The 25853-nt window shown below is 48.4% G+C and overlaps 1 protein-coding gene across 1 annotated transcript in view; it reads right to left on the bottom strand.

Annotated features, from left to right (window-relative positions):
* ADAM12 (ADAM metallopeptidase domain 12) overlaps window positions 1-25853 on the bottom strand; it is a 346383-nt gene that overhangs the window by 12530 nt on the left and 308000 nt on the right. The window contains exons 15-21 of the mRNA XM_046027701.1: window positions 24689-24797; window positions 24383-24581; window positions 22216-22293; window positions 19224-19332; window positions 15826-15961; window positions 15094-15202; window positions 13039-13218 (exon numbers count right to left, since the gene is read on the bottom strand). Of these exons, the coding sequence (XP_045883657.1) occupies window positions 13039-13218; window positions 15094-15202; window positions 15826-15961; window positions 19224-19332; window positions 22216-22293; window positions 24383-24581; window positions 24689-24797 (920 nt within the window). The remainder of the gene's footprint in view (window positions 1-13038; window positions 13219-15093; window positions 15203-15825; window positions 15962-19223; window positions 19333-22215; window positions 22294-24382; window positions 24582-24688; window positions 24798-25853) is intronic.

Below are 25853 nucleotides of genomic sequence, written 5' to 3' on the forward strand. Positions count from 1 at the left end.
TTTCCAGAAAAATGAGCAGCTCAGTAAAAAATTACCAAGCATACAAAGAAGCAAGGAATTGTGAAAGAGACCTCAGGAGTAATATACCGAAAGATTTCAGATTGTGGAATTATTTGAATACATTTTTTGTGTTTAAGGAAATAAAATACAAGTCAGCATATTGCAATAAGGAAAATTTCTAGAAATAAAAGGTAAATAAAACATAATTGCACCAAAAAGAATAAAATACTTAAGAATATGTTTAACCAAGGAGGTGAGACTATTAAAACACGGATGACGTGTTTTAATGTGAATTGTGAATGACATGAAGACAACACAAACAAATGGGAAGATATTCCATGCTCATGGACGGGAAGAATTAATGTTATTAAGATGTCCATACTACCCAAAGGAATCTACAGATTCAATGCAATTCCTATCAAAATACCAACAGCATTTTTCACAAACGAAAACAGATAATACTAAAATTTGTATGGAACCACAGAAGGCCCCCTTAGCCAAAGCAAACTTGAGAAAGATGTACTTTCTCTTGAGAAAGAGAAAGAAAGAGGTATCATGAGCCTAGATTTTAAGATATACCATCAAGCTATAATAATCAAAACTGTATTTTACTGGTACAAAAATGGACACATTGATCAGTGAAATAGAACAGAGAGCCCAGAAATAGACACATGCTTATCTGGTGAATCTAGGACCAAGGAGGCAAGAATGTATGATGGGGAAATGAGTGTCTTTAGTAAATGGTGCTGGGAAAACTGGACTACTTTCTTACACTACACACAAAAATAAGCTCAAAATGGGTTATAGACTCAAATGTGAGACCTGAGATCATAAAACTCCTAGAAGAGACCATAGGCAGTAATCCTTTTGACACTGGCTTTTGCAACATTTTTCTAGATATGTCTTCTTAGGCAAAGGAAACAAGTCAACTATTGGGGCCAGCCCCAATGAAAAGTCTGCGCAGCAAAGGAATGAACAAAATGAAAAGGCAACCTATTGAATGGGAGAAGATATTTGCCAATGACAGCTCCAATAAGGAGTTAATATCCAAATATACAAAGAACTTTCACGACTCAACACCAAAAAAATCCAATTTAAATATGGGCAGAGGAACCGAATAGACATTTCCCCAAAGAAGACCTGTAGATGCTCAACAGACACATGAAAAGATGCTCCACATCACTGATCACCAGGGAAATGCGAGTCAAAACCGCACTGGGATACACCTCACCTGTCAGAGTGGCTGGTATCCAAAAGGTAAGCAGTAACAAATGTTGGCGAGGATGTGGAGAATGGGAACCTCTTGCACTTTTGGTGTGAATAGAAGTTGGTGAAGCTACTGTGGAAAAGAGTATAGATGTTCCTCACGACATTAAAATAGAAATATCATAGGATTCAGTAATTCTCCTACTGGGCACTGACCCAAAGAAAACAAAGCCACTAATTTGCAAGGACATATGCACCCCTATGTTGACTGCAGCATTATTTACAAAGTCAAGATGTGGAAGCAGCCTGGTGTCCATCTATGGATGGATGGATAAAGAAGGTGTGGTGTGGATACACAATGGAATACTACTCAGCCATAAAAAAGAATGAGATCCTAGAGTATTACATGAAGTGAAATAAGACAGGGAAAAACAAACACCCGATGATTTCACCTGTGGAGTCTAAACGTGTAATCCCAAAAACCAAATGAATGAACAAATAAACAAAAAGCAGAAACCAATCCATAAATACAGAGAATAAAATCGGTGGTTGCCAGTGGGAGGAGAAGTAGGAGAACGAGCAAAAAGGGGTGAAGGGGAATGGCGGGTCCAGGCTTCCTGTTATGGGAGGACGAAAGCCTGGGGACGAAAGGCACAGCACAGGGAACACCGTAATGGCAGCGTATGGGGAGAGATGGGAGCGGAGCTTCTGAGCGTGGCCTCACGTATGGAGTTGTCAGAGCCCGTGTTGTGTACCCAAGACTCATGTAACATTCTGCGTCAGCTGTCCTTCAAAAAAAAAAAAAAAAAGGAAGGAAAACACAGTTGAATGTAAGTGCAAACTGTGTGATGCCAATTGTAGTTTGATACCATTTACGTAAATTGAAAAACATGGCGGATGATATGTTCATTGGGTATACGTATGCATTGATGTGAACATATTGAAAAGGTTCTATAGAAAAATCCACACCAACCTACAAAAGTGATTGTGTCTGAGGTAGTCGCAGTGACATTGTCTGGACTGCCTTGTTTTTCCTTTTTTTAAAAAAGGAAACTGCACGTCACCTATCTGAGATTTAAACAGGCACATGCACGAGAAAACATGGAGATAACATGGGCTGTACCCGTGTCGTGTGAGTGTGGGTGAGTCCTACATTATTTTCACTCTTCTGTATTTCAAATGCCTTAACAACTCATGACAACCAAAAGGAAATTAATTTCAACCTTTGGGCCAAAGGAAAAAACAAAAGGGGAAGTGTAGGTTGTTTTAAAATACGAAGAGAGAGAACAGCACCAATCAGAACCAGTGAGCACAGATAATGCAGTGTTTCGAGGGAAATTCCTAGACCCCCGTGCTTATTTGGTAACGTACGCATCGAATAAATAATGAAGAATGAACAGAAATGAAGTAAGGGTCTAAGAAGTTAGAGAAAGAAATGTAGGGATGGAGGGCGAGGAGAAAAGGGAAAAGCACACATTAGAAAAATGAGGAGCTCTCGTTTAGCAGAGACTCATTACACCGCAGGCTCATGATATTAGATATTTTCATGAAATGACCATGAAGCCCAGAGAGGCAGGTGCGCTCACCATCCGGCATGTGCTGGGGGGCTAAGGTAGCGCTGCTGTGGCCGAGGGACAGAGACCAGGAGGCTGCATTGCTTATAAGGCCCCAGCCAGCTCCCGTGGGAGCTGCCGAGCGGCCAGAAAACGCTCATAAGACACAGGCCGGGAAGGGACAAAACAGCTCACAGACTCAAGAAACAGGGTTGAGGATTACTCGGTTGGCCCTCTAGACACAGGGAGCTGGATTCCTACTTCATTTTACACACCAAGAGCAATGACAGATGGACCAAATATTTCAGTGTAGGAAAAAAAAGATCACGAAAGAATGAGACAAAAACGTTTGTATTCTTTGGGTAGGCAGGCCTCTCGAAAGACAACAAGGTGGCAGAGGAGAGGAAAAGAGTTTACGAAAAAGGGAACAAAAAGCCTACAAATGGATCTTATATCTTTGAAAAGAGGTTCTGCCTCATTTATGGGAAGAGAAATGTAGACACCAAATATTTTTCTAGCTATCCTATGGGCAAAGAAAATAAACTCTGAATACCGTGTTGTTGGGGAGTTGGGGAGTAGAAATCGGCAGGACTCCTTTCCAGGCTGTTCTGCCTCATCAGATCATACGGCCTTTGGACAATCATCGTGTTCCCGGGACGTTACCCCACAGATGTCCTCTGCAGGGCCCTGAAGTCCTCGGGCAAGGACATGCCTGTTTGATGCAGCAAATGATTGGAAACAACCCACGTGGCCCTCAGTAAAGGACAGGTTAAGTGATTTATGGGATGGCTCCACAGCAAAACACAAAGTAGCCAAAAGAACAAGGTGGACCCCGTATCAGCGCTCGGGCATAGCCAGGGTGCTAGATGCTGGCGTGGGCTGCCGTGTGAGTTCCAAACAAGAGGCTAAGAGGAAGCAAGAGGCCAGCGAGCTGGCAGGTGCTAAAGGCAGGTGTGAGGCAGACAGTGTTTCGTGATACTCTTTTCTCCAATTTTGCAGGTTCAAAAATTTCCAGTTTTTTGATAATTTCTCTCTGCAGAGAGAGAGACAGTGGAAAGGAGGCTTTCGCCTGTATTCCAAGTTGTAGTTACAAAAGCCTCGTATCCCTGCTTGCTTCTGGCAGAGGAAGCCTAGGGGCAGAGGTGGGAGGGAGACCAGTTGTTTTCTAAGTAACCCTCTGTTCTGTTGGAATGTGTAATTATGGGCATATATGACCTGCTAAAAAACATAAAGGGTAAAATCAGCATCATTTTTTTCAAGTACCACTTGCGTGTTTCTCATAACTTTCTAAATGAGTGGAAAGCAAACTTCCCTTAGAAAACTGTGACCATGTGAATGGCTTTCCTCTGCGGTTCCTTCTCTCCAGAGAGATACAGGAAATAGATGTTTTTAAAGACAACACACGGGTTTGTCACATGAATAACTGGTATAGGATATGAAACCAGAGAAATTTCAGTTAAGATTCCTAGAAGTACTGGGCAGGTGGCACGGAGAGGTCAGCAGGAGTCCAAGACCTTGGTAGCTACATTTCAGATTTACAGGAGGAAGGGACTCAAATTTTTATGAACTCGTGACTCACGGAACGTGACGGCTGCAGGGGAATAACCGATAATGGGATGAGACTTAAATTTTTACTTAAAACTTATTTTTTATTTAAAAGTCACATCCATTCAGCGTATTCCTCTCGCATCTATGATGCTCAAGGGACCGGACGTGGGTGTGCCTGGAGATGCATGACCCAGTCTGCGCCTCCTGACATGGACAGAACAGATGACAAGTTCACCCCGGGCCGAGGCAGCAGGTGAGCACGGAGGCTCACGGGAGGACGGCGGAAAAGGTCAGACAGGAGGCAGTCTCGGACAGCATCTGGGCAAAAGGGGGAAACTTGGAAAGCGGCAAGCAGGCATGGCTGGGGCGGCCAGGGTGGGGGGGCACAATGTCCAGCACTTGCGCTCAGCTATTAGCTTTGGGGTTGCCTGGCTCAAGGAAGGTTTTTAGAAAGATCAGCTTCGTTGTATTTCATCTCACTTCCTTGGGAGAACATTGTATTTCATCTCACTTCCTTGGGAGAACATCTTGACAAATGGATTTCCTTTTCTCATTATATATCAGCATTTCTGATGAGAAAGGATCTAAATCATCAGATTTCCAGGCCCCGTGAGCGCTGGTTTAAATACCAGACGCCCACAAGGGCCAGAAGGGTACAAGTCCTTATTCACTCAAATGCTGAGTTCATTCTGTTGAAAACGACTCGGGAAGTCAGGGCTCAGCCTCAGAGTCCAAATTAAATCATTTTGCTCACATCTATATCCTAAAGCGTTTAGGAATGAGGAGCTGTTGTTTACCAGGAACAGCTGGGGGTGTGGGATGGAACTGTTCAGCACCCCCTCTGCGGGCTGGGGAGGGAGGGGATTTAGAGCTCCTTGAAACAGACATTGTAAGCCCCACCCCAACCCCAGGCCACTGAAGAAAGTCATTCCGCAGCCCTCTTCGTCCGCAGAGACCGCACAAGAGGAGCTGGTCCCGTTTGCCAAAACATGGTTGGGAGTGTGCTCTGCAGACACAGACAAGGTGCCGATGAGAAGCGCCTGTCAGAAACATGGAACTGACTGTCTCCACCTCTGCGGAACATGCACGTGGCCTATTTGGTATTTGAAAACGCAGCCCCAGGACCGCTCTGATTCCGAGCAAGGACCAGCCAGCTCCAGGAGAGAGGAGTCAGGACCAGAAGGACCCGAGCTCGCTTGCATCGCAAGCCAAAGGACAGAGAAATGCAGGAACTCTCGTGTTACAGACGCAAGCCTCTACAGGATGCCAGACGGTCCGCCCCCCACTTCCCCCTCAGCACCTTGTATCTCTGCGGCAAAATGGGGGCAAAAATGAATTCAACATGGCGGAGATGGTCGGTGGTCTGAACTGGGCCAACCTGAGCAGTCTTCAACCAGAACACTGTCTGCCTCCCTCCTTTCCGGCTACCCACCTGTCCCAGACTGCAGGCAGCAAACGTGGCTTTCCCACCTCTGGGAGCCTTTCCTACCAAGCTGTTAGGCCTCACTGTACCTGGTTCCATCCTCTGCAGAATGGGGCCAAGGGGGATGCCAGCTCCCAGGCTCTGGGAGATGGTCAGAAATGCCCATAAAGATGCTTGGCTCAGGAATGCCGGCCACGTCATCGGTGTTCAGTAAATGTTTGCTATGTTACAACGATTTAAAATAGAAATAGAAAGCTCCTTATACCAAGACAATTAGTAGAACCGCACACCCAGACACATACATGCCCACAGAAATACACTTCTACGCGATTCGGTTTTGAGAATAAAAATAGCAATGAATCCTGTCGCCCCCGTTTTGAGGACATTTCTGCAGTGTAGAGAAGCTGTGCCAGAAACAGGGCTGGCAAGCATTCTCGGGGCCTACCAGCTCTTCCAGGAAAAGACTCTGATTCAGCAAAAATCAATCTCAGGAGCGGATCCAATTGTCCTTTTTTGGTTCTTATTTTCCTGAAGAAGCTAATCTGACTAGAAAAACAATCTCAGCCAGTTCAGTATTATAATTCACTGATAAGATTGCTCAGAGGAAAAGCACTTCCTAACATTTTCCAGGAAACTAAGGGCTTAGAGAAATCAACAAAAACGACCCTGGGCCAAATATCCTCACACATCAGCATGTATAGTTCAAATGCCATTTTATGGGGCCAACCTTAAAATAAAATACAGATAAACGCTAAAAGAGGGACATTGCATGAAGGTTTTGCTCTTTAGAAGAATGGCCCGGCTATGGATTGAAGGTGCCTCTTAGGCTCCCTTTAGAATCCTGGCACATTTCCGTCTGACAGCCGAAAATTGCATTGCAATCTGCTGCTACTTAGTACAGCCCTCTCCAGACATAATTTTCTGTGAGCAGAAATCTCTTTTTTTTCTTTTTTTGACAGAAATATCTATTTCTTAGACGTGACATTGAACACATTTTTATTTAAACTTTAAATGACTTCATTAAGCCAATTAATTAGAATAAACTACATAAAGGCATTCAGGGGGATATGTCCTCGAAATCTAATGAAAACCCCAACAGTTTGTCCCCATCTGGCTCTCTTCTCTTCCAGGAGCAAAATTACTCACACCGATGTCTAGCAGTTGAGAATACGAGTGGCCTTCCTATCTTGCAGGCTTTGGAGGGTCGCACCTCACTGTTCAGGCTTAGGCGGCTTGAGGCCCTCTCTTATGTGACAGAAGGTTGCTCAGTCTATGCCCAAACTCTTGTCATTTTTCCTGTGTGGCGTCTGTGTACCGGGCTGCTGCCTGCCTCCTCCCCGGGCTCCTCCTCCTGACCCGGGTTCGGATCCTCTCCAAGCATCTCAGACCTGACTCTGTAGGTGCTGTCCTCCCCCGGACATCAGCCTCCCCTCCCTACCTGAGATTGGCTGGAGGCCACCGTGATGATGGTCTGCATGCTTCCCTGAGAGTTTAAGTAGGTCAGAGGGCACCAGCACACAGATGTTTCCCCTCCAAGGTCCCTAGCTCACCCAGTGTTTCTGGGGCCTCCCTCCCTTCTGGAAGTCAGGCCAGTTGACTTCATGAACCAAGTGTGCGGTCCAGACAGTGATCCTCTGGCTGGATTCCGTGCAGGTCATCAACTGCCAGGTGTCTGTCCTTCCTGTCCCGGCCCAGGGGTCAGGCTGGAGCCTGCCACCTCAAGTGGCTTCTTCCCAAGAATGTCCTTTCAGACTTCTGCTCAAGACCCACACTTGCTAGGTGCTGTATCTTCTCCCCTTACTACACATCATTCTATTTTAAAAAATGATCATAATGATAATATTGACTTTTTGGGGGGGGTGCAAAGTTGAGTGATTTTTAACACTTTCACAGAGAAAAACAACAGAGAATATCTTAAGAATGACCATCCCCGGAAGGGCTCTAAAGCCTTCTGGGATCCGTGCACAGACTTCCTTTCTTTCCTCTTCGCTTCCTGCCAGACCCTGAGATGAACCACCCGGCAGCAGGACCCACAGAAAAAGGTACCTGGTGCTTCCAAAGTGGCCTGAAAGACAGAAATGTCTTTATGATTGGTCTGATCCCTGCTGCCTTCCCCCCACCCCCAACACACACAAGGGAGCCTTCCTACAGGGCAGGGCCAATGCCACGCTAGGTGTGGTATTCTGTGATGCTCCCCAATGACACAATGCACAACTGTAGGCAGTCACGCACCTCTGTGACCCCCCTGTGTCGTCCTCCTACTCTCCTGTTCCCGAGCCCGCCTTCTGCCTTTCATGCTCTAGGGGAACTTGAGTCAGCCAGCAGCCAGATGAACGAAGTGCTTTAAGTTTTCTCTAAAATAGCTGGCAGGATGAAAAGGAAATGAAGAGTTTGTTTCTTCAATCGAGGCCAAGGAGGTAGGTTGAGAAGTTTGCATTCCAAGGGACATTTTGCTGCAAAGGAAATGGTACCTGGGAAGGGGGACGTCTGTGGACAAGACAGGGAGTGGATTCAGACGTCCTCGATTTGTATAAATCACACAGAACGCTGGACAGAAAGATCAAACGTTTAGTCTTTTGATGTGAGGTATATATCGTGTTTACAGTAACGTTTTCCTTCTGGAAGGTTCGGATGGTAAGTCTGGATGAACGACACATGGTTAGCCGTATAGCTGTGTGTTTGTCAGGTTGTGGGGGACCGGGCACGGGGACTCGAAGTGCAGTGTCAGTCAGTGGATTCGATCTGTGCTGCCAAGAATAAGCCACCTCCAAACACAGCCCACACCTGCACGGAATTAATTCCAGCTCCCTACGTGCAATGGGGGAGGAAGCGCGAGCCTAATCTGTATCATATGTCTCGGAAAAACTCCAGACAGACACCAGCCTGGAGTGAGAAATGTGGATTTTTCAGTTCCTAATGTTTAAAGGGTAACATTTCCTTAGTTTCATAAAACAGAATGAAAGCCTTTTTTGGGGTCTGTTTTTAAAGGAAATCTTGAGGGAGTGACTTCTGTAGGCATTGGCTGCTGTCAGGAAAAAAAGATACCAGCAAGTGGAAATATTTTGCCTCAGATCCCATGGCCTGTTAAAGACAGTCCCAGTTTGACATGGTGCATGGGCGAGTTGTTTAAAGAGAGACATAAAAAGTCTCAGCATGAGGGAATCCATGGGAAAAGAGCTGGAAGGCTCTGCAGATATCTGAAATCTACACGCAAAGTATTGAGTACGGGTGCATTTTCTGGGGTTCATAGCTTTCATCAGATTCTCGAATAAGTCCATCACCCAGAAAAGTTTAGGACATATTCGTTGCCTTCCCCCAATGTAAATCCGAGACAGGTTAGAAAAACAACCGTGGAAGAACTCTCAACATCCAATAACATAAACAGAAGAGACTAGAGGTAGACCTTGACTGACAGTGAAATGGTCAACAGCCAATAAAATAAACAGAAGAGACTAGAGGTAGACCTTGACTGACAGTGAAATGGAAGGGGACTTTGCAAGCACAAAGAAAGGGGAGAATTCACACAAAAGACAAATACATTTAATAGGCAAAACTGGAATTCCTTTTACACCCCAAAATATCATAAATAAAATTTAAAGGTAAGCCAGGGAAAGGTTTGCAATAAATACTGGAAGAGGGCAAATGCTCTTGGTAAGAGGATGAACTCTTATGAATCGGGAAGAACAAGTCTCTCCCAAATAGAAGAACGTAGGCCAAGGGCAGGAACAATTCATGGAACAAATACAGTCAGTAGCAGGTCCATGCTGAAGCTGGCTGGTCCAAGCTCACGTCAGCCAATTCTCTACTCCTTGTTTGGTGACATTATGTTGATGGCCTGAAATTGGCCATGGTGGGGTTTTTAACAGCAGAGAAATCACAGACAGATCAAGGATTTTTTGGGTTTGTTTTGTTTTTCGAGGGGCAATTTAGTGTTACACCATTAGTTAACAGATATGTAAAATGCATCTAAGTGTGTCAGTAATCAGAGAGATACAGAATGAGATGAGGTCTGGACAAGACGGAATAAACCCCCTTCACCCCATACCTCCCGCAAATTACAACACAAAAGTCTGGAGAAAATCCATAGAGCAACAGCGACTCTGAAAGTTGGAGAAAAATAAATGGACTGGCTGTTGGACCTCAGAACTCAAGGAACTACCCAAGAGTGAGCTCTTGTTTTTGTTTTTATTGTTTTTATGTCTTGGTCTGTGCTCTGGAGAGGTTTCTGGTCTGGAAATGCCAGTGTCACCAGAGCAGAAGGAGGCCCAAGGAAGGCCTTCAGGCTGCAGCCAATAGTTGGGGAACAGGGTGACTCAGTAAGAGCAAAACATCTTGACTGTACCCGACCTTACTCCAGTTCCAGGTGGGGAGCAGAAAAAGCCATCCCCTCTTCCCCCAGTTGGTCACCACATCCTGCTTACTATAACAGGCCACATCTCTTCCCTGGAACAGAGACTGTGGGCTAAACTTTTCAGTAGATTTCCGATGACCACAGAGGCCAGAAGGAAGTGGAACATTTTTCAAATGTCAAAAAAAAAAAATAGTCAACCCAGAATTCTGTATCCAGTGAAAATATCCCTCAGGAGCAAAGGTGAAATAGACATCTTTGGATGAAGGAGAACCAAAGGAGCATGTCACCAGTGGACCTGCTTTAACAGAATAGTTAATGTTTCTCAGACAGGAAAGAACTCATAACAGGAAGAAACTGAGAATATCAGGAAGAAAGGAAGATGAGAAAGGGTGGATAAGTGAGTAGAGGTAGTAGACCAGTCTTCAGTTTTAGAACTTGGTTTTAAGGGGCACCTGGGTGGCTCAGTGGGTTAAGCCTCTGTCTTCAGCTCAGGTCATGATCTTAGGGTCCTGGGATCGAGCCCCGCATCTCTCTCTGCTCAGCGGGGAGCCTGCTTCCCCTGCTCTCTCTGCCTGCCTCTCTGCCTACTTGTGATCTTTCTCTCTGTCAAATAAATAAATAAAAATTTAAAAAAAGAAAGAACTTGGTTTTAAGTGACTCTGCTTCATGGTTGAAAGCAAAATTATAGCATCTGAAGTGGTTCTCAGTGCACATAAAGGTAACACTTAAGACATCTATGTGATAAAGCGAGAAGGATAAGGAGGCCTCAAAGGTGGTAATGTTTTTACATTTGAAGTGACAATGTACCAATACTAGTAGACTGTGATAAATTACATCCATACGGTCTAACCTTTAGAGCGCCAGCTTTCAGTCAGGTGATTTTGTCCACCTGAGGACATCTGGAGAAGTTCAAAGACATGGTTCCATGTGCAACTACCATCTTGGTAGAAACCAAGATGCTGCTAAGCGTTCCACAACACACAGGACAGTCCCATAGAACAAAATGTTACCCAGCCCCAAATGCCAACAATGCTGAAGTTGCAAAAGCCTGCCCTATGGCAAATTACACAAAGACATATCTTAAAACACTGCAGATCAATCAACAGGGAACACTAAAAAATGTTCAACCGACCTACAGGAATTCAGGAAAGAGGAGCACAATAAACAAAAATCAGAGGGAACAAACAATATTAAAATGGTAGACAGGTTCTAACACACCCATAATTGCATTAAAAGTAAATGATCTAAACACATTTATTAAAAGAAAGTGACTGACAGAATGGATGACCCAGCTACATGTGGTCCCTGAGAAACGCATTTTTAATATGATGACATAGGAAAGGTAAGAGTAGAAAGGTGGGAAAAGACACATCTTGCAAACACAAATCAAGAGAAAGCTGACGTGGGTATATGAGGATGAGATAAAGTAGACTTTAGAACCAAGGTAATTACCAGAACTAAAGAGGGCCAGGACATAATGACGGAAGAGTCCATTCACCAAGAAAACACAACAATCTTAACTCTGTGTACCACGAACACCAGAGCTTCCACATGCACGAAGGAAAAACTGATGGACTGAAAAGAGACCCGTTCATCATTGAAGACATCAACATCCCCTTTGAGGAAGTGACAGAACCACTAGACAGAAAAAAATGAGGTTTTTTTTTTTATATCAGTTTGGCAAAGCTTTGAAATGGTAAGACTTAGAACCAGCAAAGTCATGGAGACAGAGATGCTCTGTAATAATGTGGAAATACAAATATGCACAGGGGTCCTGAAAAAATATTTAATTTCTATGTTAAGAGGCTTAAAAGGATTATAGCACTTTTCAACCCAATACTTTCATTTTTAGGAATATCTCCTAAGGGAATAATTAAAGTGTGCCAAAATTTATCTGTCTACATCTTCACAACAGAACTATTTACAATAGAACTTATAAACATCCAAACTTGCCCACTTATTGGCAAGTGCTTAAAAAACTATTCTACCTATATATATAGCGCTATTGTTAGAGAGACATGTTTAAGAATTTTTAGTGCTGTGGTAAATAGGAATGATTTTAAGGCAAAAGAAATAGTCTATAAAGCAATGTGCATACAGAATAAATTATGTTAAAAATACACATGAAATTCTTAAATACAACAATTACTGGAAGTATGACAATGATAACAGGGAAAAATTATCAGGGATTATGTCTCTGTGTTTTGCATGTGCCTGTTTTTACTGTCTGCCCACCTCAAATTTCTAATCCTGAAGTGATGTCCTATTCACGGTCATAACAAACAGAAACCATCAACTTCCAAAACAGCATAAAAATGAGACAGAGGACAGATGCGGAGGAGGAAATACTGCGCTGCGTCTGGGAGGGAGAGACTCGATGGATGGTAAAAGTCTTGTGAGTCATTTTGAAAATAAAAAAGGGTAAGAAAGTATGCCCACTAATATTCCTGAGTGACCATCTTTTTTTGTTTTTAAAGATTTTACTTATTTGGGAGAGAGAGAGCACGCAACCAAGCAGGGGCAGAGGGAGAAGGAGAAGCAGACCCCCCACTGAGCAGGGAGCCTGATGCGGGGCTCAGGACCCTGAGATCACGACCCGAGCTGAGGACAGATGCTTGACCACTGAGTCTCCAAGGCGCCCCCTGAGGTGACCAGCTCTGATTTATTGTGCAGGCCCTATTAGTGGCAGCGTCCTGTTCTTCTAAGTTTGGATTAGGTGGTAAATGGGGCAGCTGCCTTGGTTATTCTGAACACACAAATATTCCTGATAAAACACACGTGTCGTGATTACACCGAGCACTGTACTAAATGCTTGCCATGGCTTATCTCGTTTAACCATCCGAGGAACTGAGTTATCTGCATTTCACCGAGGCCCTGGCAAGCGGAGCAACCAGAGGTCAGCACGTGGCCGGGTCTGGTCTTGAATGACATCTGTCACATCAGCTTCAAGGGCATACCTGGGTGTGCCGGAGAGCAGGGCTGGCCGGCAGGGGTCTGGCGGGGACCAGGGGTGCACGAGGAGCCTTCTGGAGGGGCGGGAGCACTCGCTGAGGAGAACTGGATGGAGGGGCGTCGTGAGCTCGGAGGGGCCCGCTGATGTCAATGTTCTGACATGGGGGCCATCTCCTGGTATTGTCCTGTAGAGGGGAGCAAAAGCCACTGTGTCAAGGGAGTCCCCATTCCCCGGGAGGGGGCGGTGCTGACTGGTCGTGCATTCTCCTGAGAGGGAACCCATCGTTACTTGTTCAAACGTCACAGCTGGAGCAGAAGCACCCTCTGACCCAACCTGGAATAGTGGGATCGGTTTAATTCATCAACAAATAGGCAAAGGACACCTGGGCAGGCGCCAACAAGTATGACGACACAGACCACATCTGAAGGAAAGGAAGGAGGAGTTGTGAACTGAGGCAGCGGGCGAGGCCCTCCAGGCTCAGGGAGAACCAATGAAGCCCCTGGGAAGGACAATGGAGGCTTCTGGAAGCCGGCTGAGGTGAGGGGCCTGCACCTGGAGGGTCACCTCTTACATGGTGCTCCTGCTTTTAGGGCAGATCAGAACGGATGCCTCACACCCCCCCAACCTCCCTCTTTTCCTAAAACAGTTTTATTGAGGTTCCCGGAAAGACGGCTAATTGCACATAGCGAAACCAGGCGAGGTGGGCAACTTTGACATGTGTCCACACCAGGGAAACCACCACAATGAGCAAGATAATGACACAGGCCCACGTCACCCTTGCCTCCCACTGCTCCCTGCCTCCCCTTCCCTGCAACTACGGGTTTGCTTTCTGCCACCGTGAAATAGTTTGCATTTTCTAGAACTCCACAGAAACGGCATCATAGAGTATGGACTCTTCTTTTTACTTGGTGTAATTATCTCGAGATTCATCTATGATGTCGTATTTATTAATAGTTCATTCTCTCCTATTGCTGAATAGCATTCCATGTGTAAATAGACCAGAGTTTATCCTTTGACCTGTTGATGGAAATTTGGGTCATTTCCCATTTTTTGGCTCTTCGAAAGAAAGCTGTGTCTTTGGCTCTCGCCGATAAAGCTGGCGGTTCTTCCTATATAGTCCCACATTTGGGGCTGAGAGGTGGTAAAGCATATTAGGTGGTGGGTAATGGGGGGGGCACGTACTGCACGGAGCACTGGGCGAGGTGCAAAAAACAATGAATACTGTTACGCTGAAAATAAATACATTTAAAAAAAAAAGGAACCCAGTCCACTAAACTTTTTATAGCAATGGAGATAAAATAGCTTACGATTTATCAAGTAAATGATAGTTCTATTTAAAATCATTTGTCATTTCTTGACACCAACACTGTCACTCATAATTTGGACTCGTGTTGAATGAGTCCAATATTCAAAAATTCTCATGCATACGGCAGAAATACTTGATGGGGATACCTAAATATTGGAGGGGACTATGGTGCTAATTCACGAGAAAGCAGGAAAGGTCAGAGCCCGGAGGAGGCCAGCAGGTTAAGGACTTGGGGTTTGACTGGCTCTTTGAAACCATAGGGTTAAGTAGACAGAGCGTACGCAGCCCAGAGCTGGAGCAAAAGGAGCCCAGCCACGGGTTACCTGTGTAACTCTTAGAAATGCATGGGGAGGTAAAGGGCCAAAGACGATTCAGACCTGGCTGGCCGCGTCTGAAACCATAGGAGGGGCCCAGAGGCAGGAACCTGCTCGGGAGGCAGACCTAGTGGGCCTCCTGGGAATTAGGTCTGGGTGCTTGGAGGGATCATGGCCCATGACGTACCACACAGCCCATCACACCGGGGACACCGCCTTGACTGGATCTCAGAAAGCTTCCACGGGGCAGAGTGGGCCGTGGAAGGAGTGGAAGGAGCCCCCATCCGTTACGTCATGAAGTGGGTGGACTCCACTTTTCAGGGATCTGGTCCCATCACAAACGCTCTGTAGATCTCTGGGATCTATTCCTACTCAAGCTCTGTTGAGAAACCCACGTCGCAAGGTGCCCACGAACTTCTCACGTTTGTCGACAGCTTACCTTCGACATGCTGGAATGTGGCGGCTTCCTCATCAGGCCTTTGCTGAGGGGGCCGAGGGGAGCCTGACCAGGGTGGGAGCCACGAGATGGCCGCGAAGGGCGCACACACCTGCAACACAATCGCGTTACACGTGAACAGGCGTGTTTCCCCTCTGGTTGACTTGACTTTTTCTGATCTGTCCACAATCATGCTCGGAAAAATAATTGACTTATTTTAACTCAATACGGTAAACATGCAAAGGAAAAATTATCTAACATTCTTACGAGATTAAAAAATATATATTGATTTTTTTTTCTCCCCAAAGCCACTATTCTGTGAAATTAGTTTTTGCAATTTATAGACACGTGGCTCTGAGACCCCTGGGAGTTCTTTGGTAGAAACAGGGCATTTCAGCAAGATTGTCTTCGAATACATTTGGATCCAAAGCTACCCCAGCTGACGAAAATATTTTAAGATCCTTTGTCTTGTAAAAATCACTAATATAAGGGTGGGAACAAATACATCAGTGTGATTCAGCCTGCTTACTCATGGAACGAGCAGCAAACGGTCTGAAGGGAAAGGAAAGGAAGCAGTTGGTCTGGCAAAGATTTTAAAAAACCAAAACAACGGTTTTACTATCTAAAAATCTGACCTCTTTCTTTGCTAAGGAAAACAAAGTGAAAAGAGGAGCCGTTGCCTGCGCGTTGCTTGCAAATGCCGTCTCTGGAAAAGATGACCCAAACCCAGTGTACCTTAGCTTTTCAATGGTGGTTTTTTTATCTGTAAACAGCAGGCGAATTAATGTCCTCCTTTTCAGATAAACTACAAATCCAGCAGCAAGAAGACAGAGGATGGCCACCAGAATTCCTATGGTTAAACCTTGGTTATCTGAAACAAAACACATTTTGCTCAGGCAAAGAGAGTCATGATGAAATACGGGAAGTATCAAATCGTGGCGCTCAGGGCCACACGAGCTCTGAAGGAAGGAGCAGGAATGCGGCGAGTAGACGTACTGATATGTTGGTCTTAGTTCAAAGGTCATGTCTGAGGTTCAGTCTGCATCACCAGTGATGCATTTCTGACAACTCTTGATAAATGGGAAGGTTGTCTGGCGGGTAGGACCGTAGCCCTGACCACAGGCTGCCCCCAGCCCTCCCGCCGCCCCGTGGCCATGGTGGCCACAGATGGTGGCAGGGAGCTGGCACGTTCCTGGACAGTGACCTCTCCAGCCCCCATCGCAGATACACTCCTTCCCGCGCCCTCCTCCTCTCATTCTTTAGCGCTGGGGTCTGTGTTTATTTTTTAGACCAAGACTGTACTTCAGGACAGTGTCAGAATGGGTGAGAAAACCCCACAGAGCACATAGCTAAAAGGAAAGGCCCACGGGTTTGCTTCTGCTAGATTTCGCCGTGTTTGGTATGTTAGGGACTCAAATTACAGGTTTTGGGGGCAAACCCCTTTCTCTGGGAGGGGGCTTTTTATTTTCTCCAAGGGAACATCCCTTTGCTGGGATTTGCTCCCATTTTGTTCAGTACAAAGACACTGAGAAGCCCCCCTGAAGGGTGTGGAAGAGAAGGGAAAGTCAAAGCTTCAGGCTGGTTTCCGGCCACAGAAAGAGCCCCGGGGGTGACCCTGCCAAGCTGGAGAGGAGCCGGATTGGCGGCTCCCCGTGCTCTGTGAGGTCCTTAAGAGCACAGATGTGGGGTTCACGGGTCTCTGTCCCCTGCCAGCAACAGGCAGGGTGTGCCTCCCCTGGCAGGCGAGCCACAGTCCCCTCAGGCTGCTGAGGACAGCTGTGCAGGGGGGGTACCTCCCCAGGCCCTCCCCACCCTGCTGCTGGCTACGGTGCTCACCGGGGCTGACCGCCAGGCCGGGCCGGTCCACTCCCGCTCTGGGGAAGAACGCCTCCCACCCTGTTTCTGGACTTCGTCCCCAACTGACAAGTCCTATCAGGGATGTGTCTCAGCCTAAGTAAGACGATCAACATATGACAGTCTTGATTCCCTTGTTAGTGTTACTGGAAAAGCCCTGCTTCTGGGTTTCCGGCCAAAATGTCATTCTTTTCAGACGGGGGCTCTGGCTACAGCGCTGTTGTGTCTTCACAAAGCTAATGAATGAAGTGAGCAGCTACAGCAGGAACCACAACTTCCAGCTCCTCGCAATCAATGCGCAAGTCTTAAGCTGATCAATGCAGCCCATCGAACAGTTCCTAGGCCTCCGCAATGAACTTGGCTGCACCATCCGGGCCACCTGCCTTCGTCTGTCCCCGTGCATGCCATCACGCCGCTCAGGCCAGCACACCGGGGCCCCCTGGTCCCTCACCTGGTGCAAACACCAGGTCCCATGTGGCTTCCCATGTTGGCCCCCTCCCCAAGTCCCCTGGCCTCCCCTCCCTTGGCAGCACTCTTGCAGGGCCACGCTTGGCCTGCTCCATGTCTCTGGGCCCTGGAAGAGTCGTTGGTACGTGGCAGGTGCTCGAGAAGTCACGGTCAGGCTGGGGGGCAGGGGGGCAGGGAGGCTCAGGACAGAGCTCCCCACGCCTGCCTCTTCGTGTGCGTTTAAGTGTACTTTCACGTGACCATGGTGGCAGCGGACAGGGGCACGGATGCTTCCTTGCTCCAGTGAGGAGCGGGCGACCTCGGATTCCCTGGCTAATGGGAAGCCCCCGCACCCGAGTACCACGGTCAGTAACGGAGCGTCCTGGCCAATCCCCTCCAACCCCGATGCCCTTGTCCGAGCAGAAGCTCGAATCCTGCCAGGTGAGCACGACACACACTTCCCGCCGGCTCCAGATGTCAACCGCGGGGCAGCGAGCGCGCCGTGGTCAGGGCAGAGAGGTCAGCGAGGAAATGGGACACTTGCCCAGACCTGCCTTTCTCCCCCGGTCCCCACCTCCCGGAAGGAACACTCCCTAGACAGCAAGACTTTCTGGTCCTTTTTGTACTTGCTGCGGGGCGAGGACCCGAGGGAGGGGTCGCCTGGAGTCTCTGAGAGGGACGCTGAGACCCGACCCGGTTTCGGGAGAAGGACGATCAGGAACTCATGACACTTTCTGCAGATGTCTGCTGGGGCAGGTGCTCCCTCTCCCCCCGCCCCAGCACTGTCCTCACCACCTGGCCCCGCAGAGCAGCATTATGTCTGTCGTCCGACGTGGTGGCGCCACCGCCCGCCAGTCACAGCAGGACGTGAGGACATAGGGTGTCCCCTGTAGCAGCACGAGCGGCTGAGTGAACGTCTGAGCATCACGGGGCTCAGGTGAGCACCAAGTGTCAGCACAAGTGGGCTTGGGGCCGGCCCTCTGCACCTTTTTGTTTCTTTCCCTTTATAAGGAGCATCGTTCAGACTCGCCCCTTCCCTCCCTGACAGGTGCTCAGAGAGAGCAGCAAGGCGCCCGGAGACCATGCGTCAAGGTCACCCCGGGAGAAAAGCATTGGGGAGCAAGCGCTGCTAGGAGGGTTTTTTTTTTAGGGGCAGAGGGACTTGGTCTCAATCGTAGCTGTGTGGCTTTGGGGAGTTACTTACCTCCCCTGAGCCCCAGGTCCTTTATTTGTAAAGAAGGAAGAATGATAGTGGCTTGGGCGTGAGGCAAGTGTCGGAGGAGATGAGATCGTGCAAATGCAGCCGACGCCCAGCACGGAGACTGCACCGCACAGCTGCTCCGTGCCCAGAAGCCTTCTTGCTTCCCCCGGGGCTGCTGGGGCTGCCCACCCAGGCTAGGAGGTGACTCTCTAGTTGGCGTTTTAGGGGACATTTGGCCTCGCACCTCTTTGTCCCCCATGCACCAATACTGGGCTTTACAAAGTCCTTTCATCCCACACCCAAGTTCATACCTGTTTGGCAACCCGATGTCAAAATGACCTTGGCTAAGCAAAGTGTCACAGGTGAACAAGGGACAGAGTCAGCCACTCAGCCAGAGTGGAGAGAGGACTCTTGGCAAAGGTCAGGACGGGACAGAGCCTGGACACGGGCCTCAGGTTGTGTCAGGCTCTTGTGGGGGTGCCCTGGGCTTCCCCCTGGGGGGCGGTTACACCTGCACACCCACCCACCACTGGTGAGCCCTCCATCTTGCTTGGAAAGATCTGCACCTGCCTTCCCACGGTCCCCCCAGTCACTGGGCACCCACTCCTGGGGACGCGCTGTCCCTGCTCACCTGCTCGCCGGACAGGGCCGCTGTCTGTGCTTCCCCCGAAGCCAAACTTGTCACAGAACGGAGGCGCCCAGTGGGCCTCGCAGTGGCAGTTCTTGCGGTTGTTACACACCTGTCCGGGCCGCGGGGGAGGGGGACACCGAGAAAGAGGAGCAGTGTTAGAGCCCGCCCTCCATGTGGGGTGGTGGCCAATCTCTGAGCTCTAATTGGCTGCCACACGGAAGCAAAGGCCCTGTGGTCAGAGTTCCCTCCAGCACTGAGTCCACAGGTGGGACCAGAGCCCAAGGCTGCAGATGTAACAATCTGCCTCTTCGCTGCTGTCAGGGCAGTGCTGGAGATTGGTGGGGGCAGGACAGGGCTGGAGATTGGGGGGGAGGGCTGGAGACTGGGGGGCATCCACTGCCTCCCACCCCTTTTCCCTGCATCAACTGCTATTTTCCTCATTTTTTTTTCCTTTTTCTTTTTTATGTGTCCTCTTTTTCAATTCAGAATCTCCCCCCCACCAAATGACCACAATGAGAAGCCCCCTCCATGGTGAGGAGCGACTGCACTTCAGGGCTGCGGAATCCGAGCCCTCGGCCATCTCAGGCCCGACAACCTACAGGCACAGCCGTGCCTCCTGCAGACACGAAGTTCGGAGAGGCCGGTGGACCCGCTCCGACGTCTCACGCCTGCAACGCCCACCTGCCTGGGGAGTCTCCCAGCGACCCCTCCTTGCCTCCCAGCCCCGTGGGCTGGCCACAGCCTACCAAACCCTGGGGTCCCCGTGACAGGAAAGGGGTGCTGAGAAAGCAGGAGGATGGGCTTCGCTCTGGGATGGGGGCCAGAGCCCCCCAGGGAGGGCCCAGCTCCAGCTCACCTGGTTAGCAAGGGTGACCAATGGAGGAGGCTCCCCTAGCCTGAGCTGGCCGTCAGACCCACTGTCATTACTACGGAACTTATGGAGCTCCTGCACACGCAAGGGGCACAGGAGCTCGGAAACAAGAGGATACTGTTTCTCGGAAAACGGGGGGCATACCGTGGGGACACTGGATATAGGCAAACCACTAAGAAGAGCTTCTGACCCATCTGGAATGAGTCGCCTGAGAATGACGCCGCAGGGCTGCTCGGACCAGGAAGGATTCCACAGTTGGGTTGCTTCTCAACATCCCAGGTTCTCTTCCACTTACAGAAGCGAACCGTGCATCGCAGGTGACGGGCTTTGCATGGTTAGTGTAAGTCCGTGCAGACCTACAGTCAGACACCCACCCCAAAGGCCTCAGCCCTGCATCCGACTATTGCTGGATGGGGCCGAACACAAACTTCTCTATTTAAGGCAAAAATAGAATGTTTGGAGTAGATGTCTCATTTGTGATGTTTTCCTGCTTTCACTGATTTTTTGTTGTAGGTGGTGATTCAACCATCAAAAGCCCCAGTTGGGCACCTGGGTGGCTCAGTGGGTTAAGCCTCTGGCTTCAGCTCAGGTCATGATCTCAGGGTCCTGGGATCGAGCCCCGCATCGGGCTCTCTGCTCAGCAGGAAGCTTGCTTCCCCCACACCCCCACCTGACTCTCTGCCTACTCGTGATCTCTTTTTCTCTGATAAATAAAATCTTAAAAAAAAAAAGCCCTAATTCCTTATAATAAGACTGACAGTCCAGACAACCTGTGATAAGTTGGAAGCTCTACTCCTACAAAGCTAAAGCCCTGCAGCATTGATGACCGAATGGCCCAGCCTGTGCTGACACCGATCGTCTTGCGTGGCTCTCAAAGACGCTGCTGCGGACCTACCACCTGTCACATACCTGCGAGGATTCGGTCCCGGCACTGCCCACTCCATTTTGCACAGTCTCCCAATGCAAACTGGAGTCAGATGCCCTTTTTGCAGCTGGCAGCAGAGAGACTGGCAGCTTTGCTATCCCCTTTGGAGGCACAGTTGGTGAGCCTGGTCTCACTTGGGGAAGGGCTGTGATCAAGTGACTCGTCACCAAGTCACGGCAACTGTTCCGTCAGTGTGGGCCTTTCCTCTCCAACATGTGGATGGGAGCCCAGGGACGCTACCACGTGAGGAGCCCAGGGTCTGCCCCCCAGCATGCCTGCTACCTGGTCATGTGACCTTGGACAGGCACAACTGCCTCTCGGTCCTGGGCTCCTTCATAACGAGGCTGCACCAGACCATCTCTTAGGGCCATTAGAAAAAGATCTATGATCCAATGAAGACATAAAAGGATTTTGCTTTATGTTGACAGTCAGCTACACTGGCAGTCAACAAACCGACTAGAGATGGACTGCAATCCTTCATGCTTACAGCACAATCGCCATTTTATGAAACCCCATAACTCCATGTTAGAATCATTGGTGAGTGTCTGCGAGTTTTAAAAATAGAATTGGGAGCATGATTTCGCAGAGAAGGTTTCAGAAAAACAAATGAACCCCTGGCAAGGCTAATCAAGATTAATATGATTCCATTGGAAATAATTAAGCCCATCAGAAAAAATAAATCATGTTTTAAACAGTTAGAGTCCTCTTCTCTCCTAAAAAAATTCTCTGAACTAGAGTAACCACTTTCTTTAGCGGAAATGCATTGTGTGCGATTTCAAGAACACGTGGTCAGTATGTTCTGTCTCCCTTGGTTTAATTGCTTTTGGAAGTGTTTCCGTTCAGACCCATGCTCTGAATCTTGGTCCTTAAGAGGGAAAGCTCTGTTCGAAACCTTAAGGCAAAATCCTTTACGCAGGAAGGTGAGTTTTAAAACAACTTTGAAGATGACAAGGTCCCTTTTTAAAAATCACAGGATGCTCATCTGAAAGATAATTACGGCTCCCTCTGATTTTCTTTGTTAAATAAAAGTCACATTTCTCCTGCTACGTAAAGGTCAGAGAAAATTAGCGTCTTTAGAAGAAAGCACGGAAGCGACAATTTTTTTTAGAAGTTGCGGATGGCAGAATCCTTTAAAATGAACGATTTGGTGCTTTGCTTGCTAGGGACTGGTACAGGAAGCCCACTGGGCGGCTCACCCCTCTTCGGTGACACTGCTTCACACACTCCTGGACGCCGAAGACGCTTGTGTTTTGACAGCGACGATTGAGGCAAATCTGCGGAAGGAGGAAAACACGGTAAACGTCTCAGCCCCTTTCCAACCACAGGCAGCGTATCTGTGATCTCAAAAGGGAAAGCAAAGAACAGTTCGAGGAAGATGATTTTCCTTCAGCTCCTACGGGGGCAACGCAGCGATGCCCTTTCCATCTAACTCTGACCTGGATTTGGCACCTGCTTGTGGACTTGGCACATTTCAGGACTCAGGTCAATGTGGTGCTTCATGTGGTTTCGTCAATTAGGAGACGAGGATAACTGATTTTTGTTTAGAGCTTGCAACAAAACCTATGAATTGTGGCATCTCTCCCCCCCGCCCCCCCCCCCTCCCCCGACTAACCCCCACCTGCTCCCTCCATTGAAAGATAAAGAGCGAAGAAATGTACCAGCCCTCAGCCTGGGGCCTGTGCAGACTCAGAGACTCCAAGAATCCAGGTCCAAGAACCTTTTAAAGGAGATACTGACGCATGGGAACGTTTCCAAATTACCGACCCACAGGCACGGTCACTGCCACAGACCATCAAGGGAAAGGCTCCGTGGGGGAAAACAGACGGTTCCTTGTGTTTATCAAGCCTTTGCAGGGGCGGTAGTCTGCTAATCCATACCGGGCTGGTTGCAGGAGTGTAGTTTCATCTTAAAGGTGCCTAACATACTCCAGACTCAAAGCATCAGGCCCTTTATTTCCTCTAAGATGTTACAAATTAGTGGAGGCAGAGGAAGAGAAGTCCAATTTTTAGATTGCAGAAGCATTTCTAATCGAGTAGAACCTCCCCACGGGAAGTTCGCACCAGTGACGCACTTTGAACATAGTGCCAGTTGCCCAGGACAACTCCCAGGGCTGCTGGGAATCTTGGCCAAGGGGACTGTCACATTCCAGCTGACAAAAGAAACTGAGGTTGCAGAGGTCGGAACCCCTGCGTATGGGTGCTGCTCTCCTCCCAACCCACGGGCAATGAAGGCCAAGGGCAGCTTTCAAAGAACCCGTGTTCTGCGGGAACGGAGATGGAAGTGCATTTACTCTTGCACATGGAGGAAAAAAACTCATCGATAAATTGAGGCCTTGGGATTTGCGTGTTCAGACGCACCTGGTTCTGGCTTCTGGCTGTTGAGACTCTACAGTTTAAAATATGGTGTCACTCTAATGTCAAGGCCAGAAAAGAAGCTGGCGTGTGTGGTTAAGGAGACCCCAGGAATGTACATCGTGTTTCATGTACCATCATCCCATTTCCTTCGGGACGGGGCACTTGTGGCTCAGAGCATATGGCCGAATGGGGCTGAGGACACAGAATCCTTGCCCTGGGGACTTGGCCACGGAGCTGAATCGATCTTTCTATTTTATGACTTTCTATTCTGTGACCTCCATGTTCGTGAATGATTTCATAATCATTTTGAAGGTGGGGGTCCTAAAACAAGGCATGTTGATTAATCCTCTTCCCTAAAATGTTTTATTAACTTGCTTTCATTTAGCCTGATGACAAAGTCTGCTGAGAAAAATCAATGTGGCAGAATGTTAAAAAGAAACCTCAATTTCTTGTTTTGACTTTTCATTTTTGACTTTCTTTCTAAACCCCCAAATATCCCTTTCCACTTTCCCCCCTGCTCTCCAAAAGACCTCCCTTTGGCTTCAAGCTGATTTTCTCTCTCTTCACCTCTCCTATTCTCTCTATGGGGGTCTCTGAAAATACATATGACTTCCCGTTCCGTCCAGGTGAGAACAAGCTGTCACTGTGCCAAAAACCAAGGCCGCATTTCCAAAAACAATATAATAGGCTACTGTGTTTGCTTCCAAAGTAATTTCCTGGCTGGAAACACTCCTGACGCCCAGAGTGTAGAAATGACTTATTAACACTCAAAGACTGAGAAACCGAGCTTGATTTTCCCAAATCTGCATCTCCATGGTTAGGCCAGGATCTAGGATTTATTAACTCTGCCTTCTAGGTGCAAAGAACTGGATTCCAGAGACAAAGTTCTAGGAAGGAGTGGATTTAGGAAAACAAACCAACCTCCTGAGTCGGTTCTGGGACAGGACGTTTCTCCACAGGCCCCTTTCCAGACTTACATTTATGATGCGAGTGAACATGTGGGTCTTACTTTTCCATCTGCACACTTGGTGCCGGCAAGCACTAGCCCGGGGTCCGGGAGGTCATCGCCCAAGTACACGTGGGTCCCGCGGCACAGAATCCGACCTCCTTCCTGCAGCGGGATGTTTGTTTCTATGGAGACGGCATTGGTACCAATGACGGGCCGGCTGGCACCTCCTTGACACTGGATTTTCCCGCATTTAGCATCTCTGCAAGGGCGAGAACAAACAATCCCCGAAGAGGGCCAGGCTGCAACCGGCTCTGAGCCATGTGGGAAGTTCAAAGCGATGACGTACTCGGGCCGCGGGTTCCGTACCTCATCTCGCATTTGGCAAAGGAACTCTTGGAGTCTTTGCCACAGTTGCCGTACGGGTCACCTGCAGAGTTGACTCTCTCAAAGCAGATCCCGGGGGCAGGTTTAGCACCTGAAACAGAAGCCAAGCAGCACTTTCATCTCCTGCAAGGGTTTCTAATATTTGTCGCTGACCGGCGCTGGGATTTCAGGTTAAGGGGAGATGGGTTTGGTGTGCAGAGAAATCACGCCTGCACCTTGGCTGACTTCTGAGATGAGCAGGCCGGGGCAGCCCAGCACCCTCGCCCGGCGTCGCTCGCGGTAAAGCCTGCATTTCCTAGCTCCACTCTTCTTCAGGGTGGCTCTCGGGGCCCAGGGCGTGCAGCCTTTCAGGAGATGTGGCCTGGCTATGGGACCAGACCTGACCCAGCGCAGAAAGAAGGGGGTTAGCTGGCCTCAGGCGCAAGGGAGTGTGCTCTCTTTAGTGGCATCTCCTACAATTCTGGTGAGAAAACACACGCTAGAGCGGGCTCAAAGGAATAACGATGACTATGGGGGGGATGCAGGCAGAGAGGGAGGGAGCAAACAAGCAACACAGAGATCTTACACATTTTCAGTCCTATAAATTAGCTCCCTCCGAGAACAAGCCCTAGCTTCAATTACGGCCCATGTTAGCAAGGCAGAGAGTGCTCAGAGGCCAGGGAGGGACAAACACCCACAGTCATTTTGCACGGAATGACAGTGCCCCGTAGAGAGGCATGTGAGAGCGCAGGACATGGGTATTCCTAGCACATCTTTCGGCCAGGGAAAGAGTGACCTTGTGCTTTGGAATTCGCACGGCCAAAGCTTTGGAGGGTTCTTAGATCCTAGGCATAGGGACAGCTGTTGAAGACAATGTTAGAAATTCAGGAAAATGGTCCATACTCTTCAGAATAAACTGTGGCTCATGGTGTGGGCTTGACCCACCTGCTTTCCTATACTGGTGTCCAGGTGGGTGCACTTTCTGGTAACCCTTCCAACCGCCAGGATGCCCCCTTCCCAGAACTCACTCTGTCCCTCGCCTTTCTCTGCACCCAACTCTGGGGAAGCTCCTACACTTCCCAAGGTGACAACTAACTTATCTAAGATGCCAGTCTAACAATGGGCAAGAGAACAGAAGATGTTCTTATTTCTAAGAATTTCTCTTTCT

The sequence above is a fragment of the Meles meles genome, chromosome 13, assembly GCF_922984935.1.
Source record: "Meles meles chromosome 13, mMelMel3.1 paternal haplotype, whole genome shotgun sequence".
NCBI classification, from domain to species: domain Eukaryota; kingdom Metazoa; phylum Chordata; class Mammalia; order Carnivora; family Mustelidae; genus Meles; species Meles meles.